Genomic DNA, 19,228 nt, shown 5'->3' with positions numbered 1-19,228 from the left:
GGGTAGGGTGGGCACTCGCAGGTGGCATGGGCATGGTCAAGGCAGGAGCCAACAGCCAAGGGGCCCAGGCAGGGGGGTGAGGCACAGGATGGGGCAGAACCCTCTGCTTCAACAATGGGTGGGTATCTTTCACAGCCACTGGCCCAACACCCCCAGCCTGTCTCCTGCCAACCCTGGGCAGCCTGCTCTGTCCTCCACAGATGAATCTAATCCCATATATTACAATAAACTGTGTTCGCCTCTCCCCAACCCCGCCCGCCCCCACCCTCAGCCAGCCGCCCCCACCCCCCATCCTCTGGTGGTGGTGGGGTGCCCCTCCTGAGCAGGGCCACCTCCCGTCAGCAGCCAGCTGTCCTGGCACTGGCCTGGGCGTGTAGAGGCAGGCAGCGCTGCTACTCCAGGTAGATATCTTCTGTGGGGCAGGTGTACTCCACAAACTGCTTGTAGAACTGCTGGAATGCTCTCCTAGAAGGCAGGCAGACAAGACACATGGGTGACCGGGGGCCACTGCTGAGAGGAGGCAGAGGCTCTTTACCCAGAGTTCTCCAACTGCAGCCTTGGGGGCCTTTGGTGGGCCTCTGGCTCCCCTGGCCGGCGCCGCTCAGCTCTGTTGTCTATGAATCGGGTTTCCTGAGCAAGAATTTCATTTGAAAGAAGGTCCAGCCCCTAATTTAGGAAACTACTCTTCAAGACCACCCAGCCCTCCCTCCAGGGTGGTCGGGGGGACTGAGGGATGGGGCTGAGCGTGAAGAAGACACTCTGGGGCCGGGACCTGGCAGGACACATGCACACATACCCCACAGACTCCGCCAGGGCTTTGGTGGACTCCTCAGACACAAAGACGTGGCAGGCGAACCGGTGGTCAGCGGGGTGCTTGGTGATGAACCCAAAGTACCTGTGGGAGCACAGCAGTCTATCTGTGGGCAAGGCAAGGGCTCACGCCAGGCCCGCTCGGGCCTCCGGCCTATGTGTAACGGTTCCAGACCACCCTCTAACACCTCTACCCCGCTTCCACCCCCACTTACTTGTTGTTCTTTGGATGGTATCCACAGAAAGAGATGTTTTTTAACTGGAAAAAGTGGCTACATTTATTCCCCTACAGGAGGGAGAAGAGAAGCAAGAGGTGCTCTCCCAGCCTGCAGGGGTGCAGGGGTGCAGGCTGGGAGAAGATGGATACCTCTTCATGGCACATCTGGTAGGTAAGCCAGGGCTGGGCCAGGGCAGGGGCAGTCACCTTGGCCTCCTGGGAGTCGTCAGCCTTGACTCCTATCTTCACGCCCCGCACGCTGATCTCTAGGACGCAGCTGGAGGGTGGGTTAAAGTGCACGGTGAGCCGGCGGGCGGTTGCAATCTGTGGGCGATGGGGCAGAGGACACATCAGGTACCGTCTGTCCCTCTGCCAGAGGCCCCGGCTCCTGGGCTTGGGACCTGAGAGGTCTTTACTGCCTCTGATGGGAGGATGGGGATTGGGCTGGGGGTGGGCAACACACTAGGAAGGGCAGAGAGGAGCATCCAGGTACCTTTTGCATAGCGGCACAGAGGACGTCATTGCCCTTGTGATAGGGGACCTGGACTGAGCCCAGGAACTTCACCCGGAACTGGTCCACCCAGTCACTGCTTTTGGCCACGGCTGCAAAGCGAGCGTGAAGTCAGGTGTGGCCAAACCCGTGGCAACGGGGAGCAGCCCAGCAGAGGAGGGTGAAGAGTGTAGAGTGACAGAGCCAGCAAGGGGTGCCACAACCCACAGATGTCACTGCTTTGCTGGGCCTCACTTTCCTCAACTATGAAATGGGCGGAATCACCTCTGCTTGGCCCCTGTAGGGGCACGGCCGACGAGGGGGCTGGAGGCAGCAGCAGGGGAAAGAGGCGCTACCTGCCATATGTTCAGGCTCCTTGATGACCTCGATGGCGTAGTAGGCAGGAAAGACGCCCCGGGCCCCTGTGCGCATGTTGTAGGCCTCGTACCAGTAGTCCTCGGCCTGCAGCTCCACCAGCAGCGGGTCGTCCACTTCCAGCTCGAGTTCATCTTCGTGTCGAGGCACAAATCTGTCCCCAACCGGGTACGTGAAGAATCCCCTCAGCAGGGCCTCTCCAGCCAGACCCTCCTCCCTCCGCCTGCCCTGGAGGCAGGGAGCCGCGGTGGCAGCATCAGTTCAATAAACACTGCCAAAGCTTCCACTGTGTGCCTGACACAGCGCTAGCTGCTGGGGGGGACCAGAGCCTATCAAACCCACCTCCTGCCACCAAGGAGCTCAGGAGCAAAGAGAGGAAGTGAACAGAGCCACCGACAGAGCTGTGGGCCAGGGGGTCACGAGGAAGCAAGCACTCCATGTGGGGGCCTGAGGGCCCGGTCGGGGTGGGGGCTTGGGAGTGGTCAGGCACCCTGCCCCGGGCCAGTCCTGGGCTCCCACACTGACCATGGCACAGGCCACACTGCACTGTCACCAGCCTGACTCAGTTCCTAGAGGGTGTTCACTGCATGCCCAGGGCTGAGGAGGCGATGGATGGTCAGGAGGTGATGATGGCACAGGCCATGAGGGGAGTGGCCCTGTGTGCTCCTACCTGAATATGGCCCGATGGGTCTGTTCCTGCTCCTCCCCATTGATGATGCAGGAGAACAGTCCAAAGGACTCTGCACCTGTAGGTGAGGAGATGGAGCTGGAGGGGGTGGTCCCAGCTCTGGCCAAGTTTGGGGGGTAGGTAGAAAGTCCTCAGTCCTAATGACCTGAATTGATGGGGCCTGAGGCCCTCACTCTGGCTCTCCCCACCCATGCCCCCAGCGGCTTCCCTCTTGCCCACTCACTGGAGGAGCGAGAGCGGCCGCTCATGAAGACGTTGAGGAACTTCTTGGAAAAGTGGACGTCCGGTTCATCAGGCGTGGAGTCCTCAGAGAGGCAGGCGGAGGGCCGGGGCTGGGGGGCCTCCTCGTACTCCTCCCCAATGGCCGACTCATAGGGTGAGGAGGCGGAGGCACAGTTGTCGTAGACAGTGGCCGAGTCACTCTCGTCGCTGTAGTCTCCGAAGCACGGCCGCAGGCTCACCAGCTCTAGCTGGGCGTGCTCATCCACCACCAGCGTGTACTTGACCGAGTCATAGGACAGGGCGCTGGTGTCCGAGCTCAGTGAAGCCCGTGGAGGCGGTGGTGGCTCCCCTAGGCTCCCCCGCCATGCTCCGGCTGGCGGCTCAGCCCGCTCTGGGGACGACAGGCAGTCGAAGCCCTCATCTTCTTCGCTGATGGAGGGGTGCGGCCGCCCAGCAGCTGAGGTGTAGGCGGCAGGGTCTGGGTCAGAGCTGACCGACATGCGGCTCTCAGCCGGCGGCAGGAAGGCGGAGGTGGGCTCCACAGGGTCTGGGGGCCTCTGCACTGGTGTCAGGTAGATCTCCTCAGTGGCTTCTAGCCGCACGTCTGCTTGGTAGTGGATACGGTCTCGATGCGAGTGGCCCCGGCCACCAGATGGGGCGGCAGGGGGGCCACCTGGAGGCGCCATCTGGGTGGCAGTACTGCGGCGGCAAGGACTGTCAGTGGAGGTGCCTCGATCCTTGGTGGGAGCAGGGCTGCTCTGGGGGGGCAGCTCATCGCTCAGGCAGATGTGTTCATGTGGTGGCGTCTGCTCCCCTGGAGACGGGCAGGTCAGGGCTGGAGACAGGTGCCCACACCCCTGACTCCCAGGCTACCTGCTCTCTCCACTCAGCATCTCGACACCAGAAACCTAGACAAAGCCGCCCCTGGCAATGGGCCGTTGGCAGGCTCTGGGGCCAGTCAACTCACTCATGCACATGTCATGCTACAGCTGACCTCTGCCCCCAGAGGGGCTTGCTCAGGGCTGCGGGCTAGGTGGGTGACCTCTATTCGGTAGACTGGGGACTGCTGGGTTTGCACTCTGAGGCTGGGACTGAGTCAGGGCAGGGTGAAATAAAGGTAAGGGGAAGGGGCCTGACTTACCCGTCTTCAGGGGTGAGGATGACCGAGACACCCGATCCTGCCAACTGTGCTTCTTGCCCAGAGAGTTATTATTCAGCGTGTCCTGTGCCAGGGACAAAGGGCCCTTGTGGCAGAAGCGGTCAACAGTGCCGGGCACAGCGAGGCCCTGGTCCTGCCCCCTCAGGCCATCCCTGGGCAGTCCGTTGCCCCCCTAACTTGTCACAGCCCTCACTCCCTAACCCTGCTCTGAAGCAAGCAGGAAGAGTAGCCCTCTCAGTCAGGGCTCTAGGGTTGAAGGTTCCCTCCTTCCTGATTTAGGGAAGTCAGCCAACCTCAAGGAGATGCTTATATCAGCCTCACAAAGGTAGAGACGGCCTATGTGTGTGGTGGTGCACGGGGAAAGGAGCAGGGGGAGACGCTGGGCCTCTCTGGGGACATAGCCAGACCGCCAGTCCCAGATGTTGAGGGTTTACATGTAAGATGCTTAATTCCAACCCAAGTCAGAGACAGGGTGACCCCTGCCCTGGCACTTAGGAGGCCAGGCCTAGGGAAGGGGCAGGGGCACTTTGGCTGAGCCTGACAAAAGCATGAGGAAGGGTCTCCCCAGCCGCTGGACAGAGACACTGAGAAGAATCACCCAAATGCTTAACATACCCCCTCCCCACCCCCACCCTGGCCAGTAGCACAGGACTGAGGAGTGACAGGCACAGTTGTCCGTAGCTCTCCTTCCTGGATCTCCTGGGCTGCCCATCCCACCTTCTAAACCCCCTGGCATGCCCCCCGCCCCCAGCCACAGTGCCTGTATACAGGGCTCCCTACACATAACTCAGGCCCCCTCCCTGGGGAACACCCTTAACAGCTCCCACATGCCCTCACATTCGTAAGTCTGGCTGCCAAAATCTATTCCAGAGGATCCTGGGAAAGGGATCAACCCCCTTGCCTGCAGCCCCTGTACCATCCACCAACAGCCCCACCTCCCTGGACTCCCCCTCTCTACCTCTCCTGACTGGGCCTAGAAGACAAAGGGCCACAGCCAGCTCTCCCCACCCTCCTCAGCCCTCCTTGGCATCCAGCCACCCAGCCCAGGGGCCCTAGGCCCCCAACTCCGCCAAGCGGTTCTATCCCCATTTCTCTTCCAGGCCTTCTGGGGACTCCCAGCCACTTCCCCCTGAGCTTCCCAACTCTCCCCAATTTCTCATGACCTTCTTTGGCCCTAACCATTTCAGATGCGCTATTCTCCAGGCCCTGCTTCTGCCCCACCTTTACCAGGAACCCCACACCCTAGAGGAGAAACTTTCACAGCCTCAGGTCCCAAGCTCCAAACCATCCCACTATCTGAATCCCCTACTTCTTTCCTACCCTAACACTTCCACCATGCCCGTCAACCCTTTACTCCTTCCGTTCCTCCTCAAGGCTCCAAAATTAGCCAGCTGGACCCCTGGATCCTACCTGCCCCGCAGAGCCCACCTGCCCAGGAGCTAGCTACTGAAGCCTCTCTCCATGCCTCTCTCCAGGCCGAGGGACCCTCCCCGCGCCACACCAGCAGTGCCCTCTTCGTCCCCCAATCCGAGGGCCAGACCTGAGCCCCTGGAGGCGCTCAGCGCCCCCCCCCCCACACACCTTCCCAGCCCATCTCGGGATACCGCCCCCTCTGACCCGCCCCACGCCACTCGCGCCTCACCTGAGACCGCGGCACCTGCGGGAAGAGGTTGAGCGTGGTGGGCCTCTTGGGTCGGTACGTGTCCCCGCTCCCCGGACCCTGGACTTGGCTGCGGGGCGCAGACTCCTGGCCGGGCTCAGCCTCCGGCGGCCCCGCGCTCAGCCGCCGCGCCGCGCGCTCCTCCTCGTCCTCCTCCTCGTCGTCCTCGGCGCCGGGAGTGTCCCCCGCCGCGTCGATCAGGTCCATCTGCAGCATCTCCGCCTGCAGCCGGCTCCCCGCGCCGCCGCCGCCGCCGCCACCCCCAGACAGCAGCCCGGCGCGCGGGGGCTGCGCGGCGCGGACCGAGGGGTGTCAGGGGGCGGGGCCGCCGGGGAAGGGGCCAGAACGCCGCGCACCGCCCCTCGCCCCCCGTCCCCCGCCGCCTGGGAGAGTCCATTCCGCGGCCCCGAAGGGGGGAGAAGAGGGAGGGGAGCAAAGCCCTGGGAGAAACAGTCGCTCCCTTTCGCCCATCCGCGAGGCCTCGCGAGGCCGACTCCGCCCCTCCTACCCCACTTCTGTTGATGCCTGCGACAGTCCACACCTCTCCCCTCCCCTCCCCACGGTTCCCCCCTTCCTGATTCTTTACACCCTCCCGTTCCCTTGGCAACGGGCGGTGACCTCACCCGGGTTGTAAGCCGAGCCCAGAGTGAGGTCACCGCTGTTGCTATAGGGACGCAGGGGTCGCTAAGGAGTTCTGGCCCCGCAGGGGCTGGAGCTGGGGCTGAGGGGTTAGTATTTGAAGGAAATTGAGTCTCCGCCAGGCGAGGAATTGCGGGCAGGCCGCAGCGCAGACCGGAAGGACCTGAGAGTTGCCCGAAGGGGCATGCTGAGAGGGAAGGGCAGGAGTGGGGAGCACCTGGAACAGTCAGTGCACTCCCCACTCTCCCCTGGAATTTTTTTCTCAGCCTACCCCTGCCTTGATAGTTCAGAGCCCCAGCTCTGCCTCCAACGCCCTGGCACCTCGGACAGATCCCCTGATCCTTCCATTTCCTCACCAGTTAGTTCGGGATAATACAACTGCCTCCCAGCTTCCCAGAGAGGTGTTGCGCTTGTCTAAGGGCCCACAGGGTTTGATTACACCCCTAGCTAGTGCTGCCCCAGAGCCCTGGTTGGTTGTGGGGGCTGTCCTCTCCCAGGTTCTGCTTGTGCCTGTTGGGGGCTGGGGGTGGTGCTGTGGGAGTTCAGAGCAGGTGTATGACCTTAGAGTCCAGAATAAGTGGCCCCTGCCTCCATCCCTTCCTGGACTGGCCAGGAGTGGAGGGTTGGGATAAGAGGTACTAGGGGGCTATGCACCCCTCAGTTTCCTCTTGCCTGGCAGATCTTATAAGATCTCTGGAGGCAGCAGGAAGTCAACATAGATACAGGAACCCCTCCCCAACTCATACTGTAGATCTGCCTTTGCTAAAAACAAACCAAAACTAAACCCGTTGCAGTCGGGTAGATTCCAACTCATAGTGACCCTATGGAAGCAGAATGCCACATCTTTCTCCCACAGAGCGGCCAGTGGGTCCAAACTGCTGACATATTGGTTAGCAGCCAATCACTTAACCACTGCACCACCAGGGCTCCTGTGCCTTTGCTAACCACATTCTTAATACCATACCTACTTTAGCTACCACCCTCCTGGTGGCTAACAGCTAACTCTGAGCTTTGCCTTCCATTTCCTAGCTAGCCAGTCCCTTCTTCCTGTTCTGGAAAGACAGAGTGGGGATCCCATCTGACCCAGGCTCCCCAGCTGCTGAGAAACCTCCTTCAGGACAGAAGAGAACCATCTGCTGTGTGACAAAACCAAGGGGTCAAAAGCAGCAGCGATGTTAACTTCCCAGTGGGAGACTTTAGGACAAGGTAGCCAGAGAGGGTCTGGAAGGTCGTGTGGTGTGGTCTGGTGCACAGCAGCCAGCAGCCACAACAGCCAGGGCTGCCTTGGCTCATCTTTCCTGCCCCAGAGCACTGCAGATCCCATCAGACTCCACCCTGCTGTTTCAGGCCCTCTGCCAGGGCCACTCCCCAAAGAAGTTAGGGTAGTTGTGAGCCTTCCCCTAACTCTGCCCCGGATTTCTACTGCCCTAGACCCCAAGACCTTCTGCCTTCTCCCTTCTTGTGGGCAGCTGAAGGGGCTACCTCCTGCCTTAATCTTAGCAAAAAAAAAATTCTGACTGACCAAGGTATGCCAAGCATTGTATTAGATATTTCCTGCATGCTATTTCATTTAACGAGGGTACTGTGCAGACCCTGAAAAGCCCCTTGAACACAGAAGGAGGTCCTCACTACCGTTCCCAAGGATCCTGCCCCCATCCCCGACTTGGGGGCTCCTGGGAGCCTGCCCTTACCCGTAAGGACAGGGTGTCTTTGCACTGCAGGCTGATGCCACACTCATCGGTGATCTCCGAGAGGTCTTCATCCTCAAATTCCTCCAGGCTGATGTCATGGGTGAGCCTAGGAAGGATGGGAAGCCAAAGTTACACCCGAGAGGGACTGATGAGTTCACTGACGTTTCCCAAGGCGCAGCCTCTTGAGGGAAGATCACAGCCCCCAGAGGACAGAATTGTACCAATGCAGGGGGCTGCTAACAAGCAGGCAAAGTTCTCAGCTGGTGCCAAAAGGCAGTCCCTTGGGTGGCAGTGGAAGGGGAGGCTCCAGGTTCCTTTAGCTCCTCCTGGTTGGGAGGTGTCCATCTTGGTGCCAACCAGAAGGCAACGCCTGGAAGGCCCAGCTGGTCTTAGCCTCAGTTCTGCCAGCAAAATGCCTCCCAGGCAGGGTCAAGGCAGGTGCCAAGGCCAGCTCACCCATGGAAGGCAGAGAGCTGAGTGGAAGACTCCAAGGGATGCCAGGAGTTAGGGGGCTCCATGTGCAATCCCTGCAGCAACAAGGCCTAAGGTCCCTCCCCGGCCTCAGAGGAGTGATCCAGGCCCACCAGCCCAGGAAGACCCCACCTCTTGAGCCCTGGGAACAAGTGAAGGGGAATCTGGTGCGTCAAGGTGGGTAGTTGCAGCTTGGTCTTATCTCTTCAACCACAAAATCTCCTCCTTACCCAGTGTTCAGACCCTAAACAGGAGACTGCACAGATGGGGTCAGGGAAGGCTCCGCATTGGGGACAATACAACTTCCTCAGGAGACAGGCCAGAGCACTTCAACAGAACCCCAACTGGCTACAATGGACCCCCCCCCCCCGCCACCAGGCCAGCCCCGTGCCCTCACCCGAGAGTGCAGGGCTATGTCAGCCACTGAGGTGTCTGCCTGCCCCCTGCCCCTGCTCACCCCTGGTCCTGGCCATTCCGCCTGGTTTGGTGAGGGTGGGATGTTTGGGAAGCCTAGGAGAATGTCTGAGCCTTTCCCCCAGTGAGACCACGAGATCGAGGCACAGAGCAAGGGAGATTCATTAGTCCAAGGTCATGGAGGAGAGGTGGTAGCCCAGTCCCCGGGGGAGCCTAGGAGGTCCGCACACCCTGTCTCTTGTCAGGATCAGACGGAGCAGAGACCCAGTGCTTGCCTAAGCTGCCCCCAGCCTCCCCCACCCGGCCCATACCCCGTACCAGCGTTCCCACTGGTCCTCCAACCAGCTGTCATTGTCTGGGCTTGAATCCATCTTCAGCACCAGCTGCATGGAGAGCCCTGCCCGGCCGGGGGGCTGCAGGGCCCCAGGGCCGCCCTCTCATGCCCAGGAGGGTGGGGGGGGCTGGAGCCCAGGGCAGGGCTTGCGCTTCTGTCCTCCACCGCCTGGGCCTGCCTCTCAGTGTCCTGCCCGCTGCAGAAGCCTGGGGAGCTCATTAAAAATAGATGGGCAGGGAGAGGCGGCCGCGCTGCGACCCAGGCCCCAGCCCCAGCTCTGCCAGCCCAGCCCTCAGCTGCAGGCGGCTCCCTCCCCCGGCCCGTTGCGCTGCCGCTGTTGGTGCTGCCTCCCCCGCGGGATCAGGTTACTGCAATCGATGCCACCGGCTCCACCTGCCCTTCCAATGCCCCTGTCGGGGGCTGGGGTGGCCCCCCTTCCCGGCCAGCCCAGGCTGGTAGGAAGATGGCAGAAATCTGGGATGTTTTCTCCCAAAAGCCAGCCCCTGATCTGCTTTAAAGGGCCAGCGCCACACTCAAGGTGCCTGGTGGGGAGCAAGGGGGGGCTTCTGGAACACCCCATGCACGGGCACCCCATCCACGCTGCCACAGCTCAGCCCCCACACCTTAGCAGGGCAGCATCTGCAGGCCCAGCCTAGTCCAGATGGTGTGACTGGGGTGGATCTGGGGCCGCTAGGGCCCACCTGGAACAGGACAACCCTCACCCCCACCCCGGGGCTCAATCCTTCAGGACCCAGGAAGGGCCTAAGGGCGCAGGGGGCTCTCCAGGCAGGGCCAAGCACAGGCCAGTGTTTGGAGCCCTAGGAGCAGGGGTGGAAGGGCTGCTGGGTGGTAATGAGCTTCCTGTTAGTGAGGGAAGCTTACTGTCAGTGTTTCCTGTGGAGTGAGAGAAACAGACGCTGGAAGGTGAGGGGCCTGCACAGAGGGGTTTGGGCAGGGACGGGGCTGTTTAAGGCCTCTTACGACCTGCAGCCAAGCTGGTGGTTCCCAGGGACACGGGGAGGAAGGCCCGACCCCAAAGCCACAGGAACCCTGACTCAGTCTGGCCAGGCAGGACAGGATGGCATCTCTAGCCCTGCGACAAGACCCTGGGTGCCCAGCACTAAGTAAGTGTTCAATCCACACGCGTCCCGCCGGCCTCGGACCCTCGGGCCCCACAGCCGCGGAACCAGGGTCGACCGGGCACGGCGACAGGGCGGCGGTGGATTTTTTTGGTTTTTTCTCCCTCCCCCCATTCCTTCTTTTTCTTTCTTTCTTCCCACCTCTCGGCCGCCGCCCCGTCATCCTGCTTCCTCTTCATGGACTCCAGGTTGACCAAGCTAGCTAGGGGGGTCGCGGCCCCGAAGGACCCCGTGAGAGATGGCTGCCTGGATGGACCCCAAGGTGGTGAAAGGGGGACCCCTGCGCGTCTGACCCTCCCCTCAGATGCCCCACACTTTGCCAGTGACTCCTGAGCACATCTGTGTCTTCTCCCTTCTCTGTCCCATAGGCAATCTTGCTTCAAGTTGTCCCACATTTCTGCTTCTTCCCCGCCTCCACCCTCCCAGACCACCCCACTGGCCTGACTCAGTCTCCCCATGCCTGCATCACTACACTGGCCACTGTCAGGCAAAGCTGCCTGAAATATCACCGTTTTCTGTCTCCCTTTCCCCCACAAATCTTCCAGGGCTCCCTGGTGGCGGCAGGCTCCTTGGCCTGGTATTCCAGGTCCCAGCTCCCTATGTAACTGGCCCTTTACTGATCAGGCGCCTCAGGGCTGATGCAGTGCCTTACCCCGCTTCCCCCGTGCCCAGTTTAGTGCTTGGGATGGAGCGATGGCAGGCTCTCAACCTGGCTTGCTCTGTTCCTCCAGGGAGCCGTCCTGGCCCCCAGGGGCTGCCTCCTCTAAGTCCTTACAGCCCCCTGGCAACGACAGTCACTGTTCTCCTGCCATCACCTCTCTTGAGGTGTGTCACCATCTTCCTGGATATAAGACAGCATGGTGGAGCAGACAGAAGCTGGCCTTGGTCAGAAACACCCCATACCGCTCCCCTCTCTGCCCCCGCTTTCCTCCCCAGGCATCATCAAAGGCAGATGGAGACATCCCCCATCCTGTACCCAGCAGGCACTCAGTACACACCCTGCTTCCCCCTCCCCTCTCCCAACTGGACTGTGTGCTCCTGGAGGGCAGAGCTGGCAAGGCCATCTCGCATTCAATAGGCACTCAGCACATGCCTGCCAGATGTTTGTCAAAGGACATCCTGAGCACCCCCTCCTCTCAAACTCCAGTGTCAGGGGCAGAGCCTCAGGGTCTGCTGTGGCCTTGGGCTGGAGGCTTCTAGCTCATCTCTACATCCTTGGCATCACCCACTATTCCCACTTGCTTGGATGGCAGGTGTGGGGTGGGGCAGGGACAGGTGTGTCAGGTCCTTTGCCTTTGCAGGACCTGAGTTAACTGGGCAGGGGTGGAAAGAGCACTGAGCTGAAGGTCAGAAAGCCTACCCTGGAGGCCTGGCTTCCCTGAGGCAGGCTAAGTTGGGGTCCTAATCTTACTTGTTGGGTGCTTCTCAAGAGAGGCAGTATGGGAGCATGGCCACAATGTCCAGCTTGGAGGCTGGAGGCCTGGGATCCATCTGGTCCCTCACACGCAAGGCACCACAGCAATCAATCCAAACCTGCTGGCCGTCTGGGTTAGAAGGTCTCCAAGGTCTCTTCCCAATTAACATTTGGTGATGCTGTCATGAGTGTGGTCTCAGGAGACCTCTCTGACCTTCGGAGTCTATCTTTACACCCAAAGCCCTTTCTTCCTGCCTTAACCTTACCTCCTCCTCCTTCCATGCCCGGCCCTTTCCTTGGCCAGCTGGGCTCCTCACAACTTTCTGAACATTCTGTCCTCCACGACCCTCACCCTGGGCTGAGCCTTCCTAAATGGTCCTGAACAAACAATGCCTTTCACATTCTGTCTACTTCATGGCCTTGTTCCTTGCCTTGCGTTGTCATGTTCCCTGTTGTCCTGGTTCCACCTTTCTGATGCACGACTTTAACTCAGCAGTGGGCTGAGTTAGAAGTGTATACAAAGTAAAAGTTAAGTGGTAATGTGCTGGGGTTTAGCTGAGCAAGGCCAAATCTGCACTAAAGGCCATTCTTGTGCCTGCCTGGTCCTGGATGCCAGCTGAGTGACCTTGGGTCCCAGCCAGGGTATCACCCAGCCCCTCATGACAGGGGACACCTGTGGTCCAGGGGCTCAGCCTGTGTCTCTGTGGCCCTCTCCATGCTCAGCACAGAGCTGGGAGCCAGGACACCTGTTGCTCAGCTGCTGAGCTCTGGCTGGGTTCCCCATTTCCCTCTGGCTCCCTTGCAGGCCGTTTTCCACCAGGCAGCCAAAACCAATGTCTGGCCAAAACTAACGTCTGAAATGCAAATCTGGCCCTGTCACTCCTCCCCAGCTCACGAGGCTTCAACAGCTTCTCCTGGCCTTAGGGAACCACCAATGGTCACTGAGTTGATTTTGACTCATGGTGACCCCATGTGTGATGCTAGAATAGAACTTTGTTCCTAAGGTTTCAGTGGGCCTTTCTTCTGAGGTGCCTCAGGGTGGACTCGAGCCTCCAACCTTTTGGTTAGTGTGTTAACCATGTGCACCAATCCAAGGCTTTAGGGAAACGAGCCAAAATTCTCACTAGTGGCCTGAAGGCCCTGTAAACCCATTCCTCCCTCCCCTCCAGCCTGTATCGTCCCCCACCTCTCACTCTCCAATCTCCTGTACAAAGTCTTCTCTGACCTTCCTGAGGAGGCCAACCAGCCTACCCTTGGAGGCAGTGAATACACCCTGATCAACGGCAACATGTGTGCTGCAGAACAGGAACTTAAGAATGTTGTTGAATGAAACACGGGTGTCACAGGGTCTTTCTGGAGTTTCCCCTTGAAAAGCTCTAAGTCAGTCCCCCTTTTGACTTAGAGAGTCCCCGCCTACACCAGAGAGTCCGGGGTAGGATGTCCAGGCCTCCTGGGATGATGGCACTGGCTGAAATGGTGGGGGAGGGAAGCAAGCCAGGCCCAGGTTCATTCTCAGGACCCTCTCTCCATCCCGACCCCCCCAGCTCTGGGTGGACCCTAGAGTAAGGCTGGGCGTCTTGCTTTGGTCTGGAATTATCTTCCCTACCATGTCCACACTGGGGTGATCCCCAGTGAAAAACAGAATCCAACCCAATAAACTGAGTCCAAAGGACAACCCCCACCTGGGGTTATAATGTGTGTTTCATGGTTAAATACCTTGATGCCCATATGTAGCAAGAACTCTGGGACCCAGTGACGCAGCTTTGGGAAACTACCAGGAGGAAACAATCCCACATGTGGAAAAACTATTAAACAAAGATGTTTATTCCTCACAACAGCAAACACTGCCCAAAGCCAGGGGGTTTGGTTAAACTGGGACCACCCGGTGATGGAACACTGGGCAGTTTTTTGGAATGAACATTATAAAGTCTGTGTATTAATGTGGAAACTGGCAACTAATATAATGAGCAAAAAGGCAGAATATATGCCCCTATGGTTTCACCATGATGAATCACCCACAGGAAAATCTCGTGGACATGTGGCTGTGAGATGTGGAGGAATCCGTGGAGATCTTTTCTCCATGGCAAACGTTCTACACTAGGTCACACCAGCTGAGCGCCCCACTTCTAGTCCTGGCTCTGGGTGGCCTGCCCTCTCTTGGAGCTGTCAGTTTCCCCAGGGCAGGGGCCATCATATTCTGCTTGGCACTGACTCCCCACCCTTGCTCCAATCCATGCACCAAGTCCAAGACCCTGCACACAGAAGTTGCTAAATAAATGGTTATTAAAGGAAATACTGGTTGACTGAGGCACTGGCAACCCCACGAGTGGGAGCTATGTGTCCAGCACTTGTATCTCCAGTGCCTAGAACAAGGCCTGGGACGTAGTAAATGCTCCAACATAGTGTATGAATGAAGATAAGAGGAAGGCTAAGGTCCTTTGCCATGAAACCAGAAGAATCGGATGGTGCCTGGCTATCATTACTGATTGTTTTGATCAAAGATTCTATAGAAGAATCCTGACCAAAAGGGGGAAGAATGTAGGACAGAATTTGAAATTCTCCTTAGAAGCCAGACGTTTTGGAGCCATTAAGGCTGGATGAACCCCCAAAGCTATGGCTCTGAGATAATCTTTAAACTTGAAACTGAAACTATTCCTGAAGGTTTCATTGAACCAAAAAATAGTTTATCTTAATATAGTATGTCTACGTTGACCATTGTGCTCTTTTAAAGAATTATCTTTAAGATAACTGACAACAATAAATTGAAAGATTAGATAAGAAGCTTAGGGGGCAGTGAGTCTAAGTCAAGGGTGGTAGAAAAATTCAGAGAAGGATAGTGAGAATGTTTGCACAACTTGAATGTAATTAATGTCACTGAGTTGTACATGTAGAAATTGTTGAAATGGTGTGTGACTGCGTATGTTTTCAACAAGTAAAGTTTCAAGCCCTGAAAAAAAAGAGCAGAGCCAAGGGACAGAGATGGTGTCCTAGGGTGGGTGAGAACCCCTAGGTGGGAATGCTGGCAGTGACCCAGTTTGTAGGACCCATTGAGGCCCCAAGTTGTGGGTTGTGGCCCATTCCCAGGAATCCAAGACCAACATTAAGGCTCTGGCATCAGAGAAATGAGTGAAATCCTACAACTGGGTCACCCAAGGATCACCAACCTCAAATTCGGCAGGGCCCCAAATGCCTTCATATCCTGGTCCACCAAATCTCTCATCTCCCCTAGGCCATCCCTACCCCCACTCTCGAAGGGGCTCCGGCATTATCCCGGACTCCTGCCTCTCCTCCATCCCTTATGTCCAATTTCTCACCACGTGGGTCAACTCACCTCCTGAATCTTCCTCACATCTTCTCCCCGGTCCTCTTTCTCCCCTGAGAATGACCAGTCTCCCAGCTGGCCTCCCAGCCTCCTCATCCATTCTCTACCCAGCAGCCAGAGTGATTGTCCCCAAATATCAATCTGATGCTGCTGTTCCCTGCCTAAACCCTTGCTGGCTCCCGTTGCTTGTTGGTGAAAAGGCCAGGGTCCTAACAAGGCCTACAGGTTCCCACTCACCTGGCTGGCCACACACCCACCAGGCTGGGCGTCAGACACACCCTGCCCCCACCTGCTTTCCCTGGACTCTTCACATAGGCTGCTCTCCCCTTTTCATACCCCCACCCCTTTCACACAATGCTCAGGCTCCCACCAAGCCTGAGCAGAGATCTCCCTTTCTCTGGGGAACCTCTGAACCTTCTCTTGAAACACTCAACATGACCTGACCTGCGTCATCATGGCACCCACCAGCTTGTCTGGTAAAGTCTTGTCTGTCTGTCTGTTTCCCCTCTACACCGTCACCTGTGTGATGGCCAGAGCCCATGTCTGTGCCTCTAGAGTGCCTCCCCAGTGAGCCTGGCAAAGTACAAATATTTTTGGAGAGAACAAGAACGACCAAGTACCAATAAGGAGGTCCCTGGTGACGCAGCTGAGCATTCAGCTACTAATTGAAAGGCTGGCAGTTCAAATGTACCCAGAGGCACCTTGGGAGAAAGGCCTGGCAATCTACTTCCAAAAAATCAGCCACTGAAAGCCCTACCGAGTGCAGTTCTACGCTGACTCACGTGGGGTCTGCATGAGTGGGAATGGACCTGACAGCACCTGGTGGTGGTGTCAGCTCTTGGCAGCCTCATCTCTCATCCCCAAGGCAGTGTGGTGGGCTAGCAAGAACGCCATCCAGGGAGTTCTATCCCAGCTCTGCCACTAACTTGCTGTGTGTTCTCAGGAAAGTCCTCCCCCTCTCTTGTTTCCTCATAAGTAAAAGGACTTCCCTTGGCCTAGGGTTCCCCTTCCACACACCCAATGCAGTCTGCTGACTTTACTCTCCGTGAATACCCCTTTGTCCCTGCTGTTTCTGCCCCCATGGGCCGTCCCTCCCCTTTATTCCACCTGTCCAACTCCAACTTATCCATTGTGTAAATCTTTTCGAGAATTTTTTATAGTCAACTTGTATCACTTTAATTTTAAATTTTCATTTATTATTTTGTAAGTTACAAAAGTGACCCATGCTCATTATTAAAAAAAATAGTAATAATACAGAAGTATGTAAAGTAAGAAGTGAAGATCCCTCACCTGATACCATAAACAGGAGAAACTACTAGTAATTGGTTGGAGCAGTTCTCTAATCACACACACGCCCCCAACATGTTTATTTAAAACGACCACCAACAAACAAATGTTCCCCATCCTCCTAGGTCCACATCACACTTACCCCCTCCACTGTGGAAGCTATGATGCTGAAAAGGTTTCAGCAGAACTTCCAGACTAAGAGGGACTTGAAAGAAAGGCCTGGAAATCTACTTCCAAATCAGCTGATGAAAACTGTCTGATCCGCAAGGGATGGTGGGGACGGTGCAGGACCGGGCAGCGTTTCGTTCCATGTGCATGTGGTTGTCATGACTCGTGGGGGCCAATTCAGCGCTAACAACAACACTCGTAACATTCAGGTATTGAGCCCGCATGCCTTCTGGGAGCTGACGGTGCTGCTGAGGGCCCAGACGCACGCACACACACACACACACAAAACAGCCCCACATCCATACGGCTCTTCATTGCTCTTGAAACGCTCAACATGTAGTGTCCCAACTGAGTCTTAGGGCTGCCCTGAGAAGGGGTCAAAGCAATGAAGAAGCAAAGAAGAAACAGAGGCTTGGTGGGGTTAAGTGCCCCATCTTGGGGCACTTAGCTAAGAAGGCCAAGCCAGGATTCAAACTCAGCCCAGTTGGCTCCCTCACCCCAACAAAGAGGCCCAACAGCACTAACTGCACAGGGTTAAATCGAGCTGGGCCAAGGGCTGTGAGAGGCGGGACAAGGGAAAGGGCAGCAAGGGCTGTTGGAGCAGGCGGGGCAGGCCTTGAGGGCCTGAGACACAGACCCCTATTATTCACACAAGCTGACCTTGTCTTCACAGCCAGGCCATGGTGTCCTGGAAGGCCAGGCCCACGCCTCAGCCTTATTGCATGCTGCCACCCTCGGCCCACATGGCCCGGAGCTGGACACACACTCACTGGCTGGCGTCCACCCCATCAGCTGTTTGCACTACAGCTTCGTAACAATCTGTCTGCCAGGGGGCAGGGCAGGGATGGAAAACACTGGTACCTGGGGAGCAGAGGCCGGAGGCAGGACCTGGGGGACAGCGGATACGTACACACAGACCTGGGGTCCCTTCCAGCCTCGACCTCTGCCTATCTCAGGATCCTTAGGCAAGTCACTGTGCCTTCCTGCAACTTAATGTGCTCATCTTTACAACAAGCATACCAATACTCACTCACAGGGTGGTCACTAGGGTTAAATGAGCCAACACTGGGGAAAAGCTCTGAACAGTAAGCTGCTACAGAAATGCCTCCAGACACTTATTGAGCACCGACTCGATATCCGTGGTCTCGTTTTTACGCAGGGATTAATATTAGCAGTTAGGACTTAGGACAAAAATCATACAGTTGGTGGTGCTAGAATTGGAACCAAGACCCTTGGCTCTAAGTGCAATGCTCCTCCACTGCCGAGGGGCCCCCGTCTGGGCCAGCAGTGTTTCCATGGAGGCAATGTGTGCCACGGCAGGTGGAGTCTCAGCCTGAGGCCCCACTGGTCTGAAGGCGCTAACCACAGAGCTTGGCCTTCTCCATCTGGTCCCCTTCCCTCTGGTTTTCTGGCTCAGCCCCGGGCCTCGGCTCAGCTCCGGGCCTCAGGGGAGGTTCCTGGCCCTGATGATGCCATTAGAGATCCCCAGAGGTCCTGGCCCACCTGAGGGGGCCAGGGAGCCAGCCATCTTCTGGTCAGAGGGGCTGGCGCCAGAGCCCAGCTGGGGCCCGACTGGGTTAGGGGCCCCAGGAGAGGTGGAGGCACAGGCTCATTATATGGAGAAACAATGGGATTTGCCTAAGCCCCTTCTACTAGGCTCTGGAGCAATTACACCCTCCTCTTCTTCCCAAGTGAGGTCAGGATTATGGGGGAGGGGCATCTATCCTTCCTCCCAAGAACACTCACTTCAATTCTCTGAAATCTCCCTCCTAGCGGGTAACACCAGATTGCGGGGAGGGGAGAGGAGGGTTGGAGAGGGGGAGTTCAGGTCAGGGTCTGGGTACTTATCCCAGCAAAGGCCTCCCAATGTCCCTGGCTCCTCCTAGGCCCTCCAAACCAGAACACCCTCCCAGAACTGGGCCTAGGATCCCGGGGAGGAGGGGGGGCGGTGGCAGGGAGGGCGGGGAGGGAGGAGGATTAGAGCCTACTGCTTGCCGAAGTCCACAGAGGGTCCAGGCGGAGCCAGACCTGAGAGTTGGGCCCATCTGGCCAGGCAGGTCTGGGGAGGAAGCCCCGACTCCTCCTTCCAGCACCAAGGTGGTCAGCTGCCCCAAGAAACTGGGTCTCACCGGGCACACCAGCCTACTTCCATCTCGGTTCAGAAGCCTTCGGATTGGGCACAGGCAAAGTTCCAGCCTACGTGCCTCCTCCGGGATCACAATCCAGACCTAGGTCCAGCCGCAGCCCCAAGTGGGGGCGCAGGCGGCCTCTGAGCCCCCTCCTCCAACTCCAGCTCCGGATCTCCTACCCTCGAATGTGGAATGGCGGAGGGAGCTGCACCATGAATATGCAGGGGCAGTCTGGACTGGAGGTTGAGGGGGACTTGGGGTGGGCTCCGTACAGTGAAGAGACTCCTGTGCCCAAGCCGCCCTCTCGCTCCCGGGGTCCGGTGTGTATGTGGGGGGGGGGGCAGATCTGTACCGGCTGAAGGGTGGGGCGCGCGAGACTCGGGGTTCTCACCTGAAATTGGGAGGCGACGCGATGTGCAGCCCCAGGAACGGAGAGGCGGCAGGCGGGGACGCGGTCCCCCCGCCCAGGCCGCCGCTCTCTCGCTCCGCCATTCTCGGGCCCAGCCCTGGCCATCCGGGCGGAGCGCGGAGAGGAGGAGGCGGCGGCGGCTGAGAAGGTGGTGGCGGCGGCGGCGGCGGCGGCGGCGGCGGCGGTGGCG

General features: G+C 58.0%; 1 protein-coding gene across 1 annotated transcript; it reads right to left on the bottom strand.

Annotated features, from left to right (window-relative positions):
* Positions 1 to 275: 275 nt before the first annotated feature.
* MAPK8IP1 (mitogen-activated protein kinase 8 interacting protein 1) lies at positions 276 to 19,228 on the bottom strand. Its single transcript, XM_049890946.1, has 12 exons — positions 19,021 to 19,228; positions 7,952 to 8,057; positions 5,604 to 5,909; positions 3,944 to 4,025; positions 2,804 to 3,616; positions 2,563 to 2,638; positions 1,874 to 2,046; positions 1,521 to 1,630; positions 1,235 to 1,351; positions 1,026 to 1,096; positions 797 to 895; positions 276 to 465 (listed from the first exon to the last, which is right to left on the bottom strand). Exons 1-12 carry the CDS (start codon positions 19,119 to 19,121, stop codon positions 393 to 395), a joined length of 2,127 nt encoding a protein of 708 aa, XP_049746903.1. The 5' UTR covers positions 19,122 to 19,228; the 3' UTR covers positions 276 to 392.

Source organism: Elephas maximus, chromosome 7 (genome assembly GCF_024166365.1).
Source record: "Elephas maximus indicus isolate mEleMax1 chromosome 7, mEleMax1 primary haplotype, whole genome shotgun sequence".
Classification (NCBI taxonomy): Eukaryota; Metazoa; Chordata; class Mammalia; order Proboscidea; family Elephantidae; genus Elephas; species Elephas maximus.
Note: the sequence above shows the minus strand (reverse complement) of the source record. Positions and strands in the feature narration are given on the sequence as shown.

Bases quoted from the DNA above. Each gene is read 5' to 3' on its own strand.
- MAPK8IP1 (XM_049890946.1), bottom strand. From the start codon at position 19,121: ATGGCGGAGCGAGAGAGCGGCGGCCTGGGCGGGGGGACCGCGTCCCCG. The intron at 1,631-1,873 runs GTAGCGCCTCTT...CTCGCTTTGCAG, and splicing joins GGAGCCTGAACATATGGCAG to CCGTGGCCAAAAGCAGTGAC. The intron at 1,097-1,234 runs GTGACTGCCCCT...TCCCTCCTGTAG, and splicing joins ACGACTCCCAGGAGGCCAAG to GGGAATAAATGTAGCCACTT.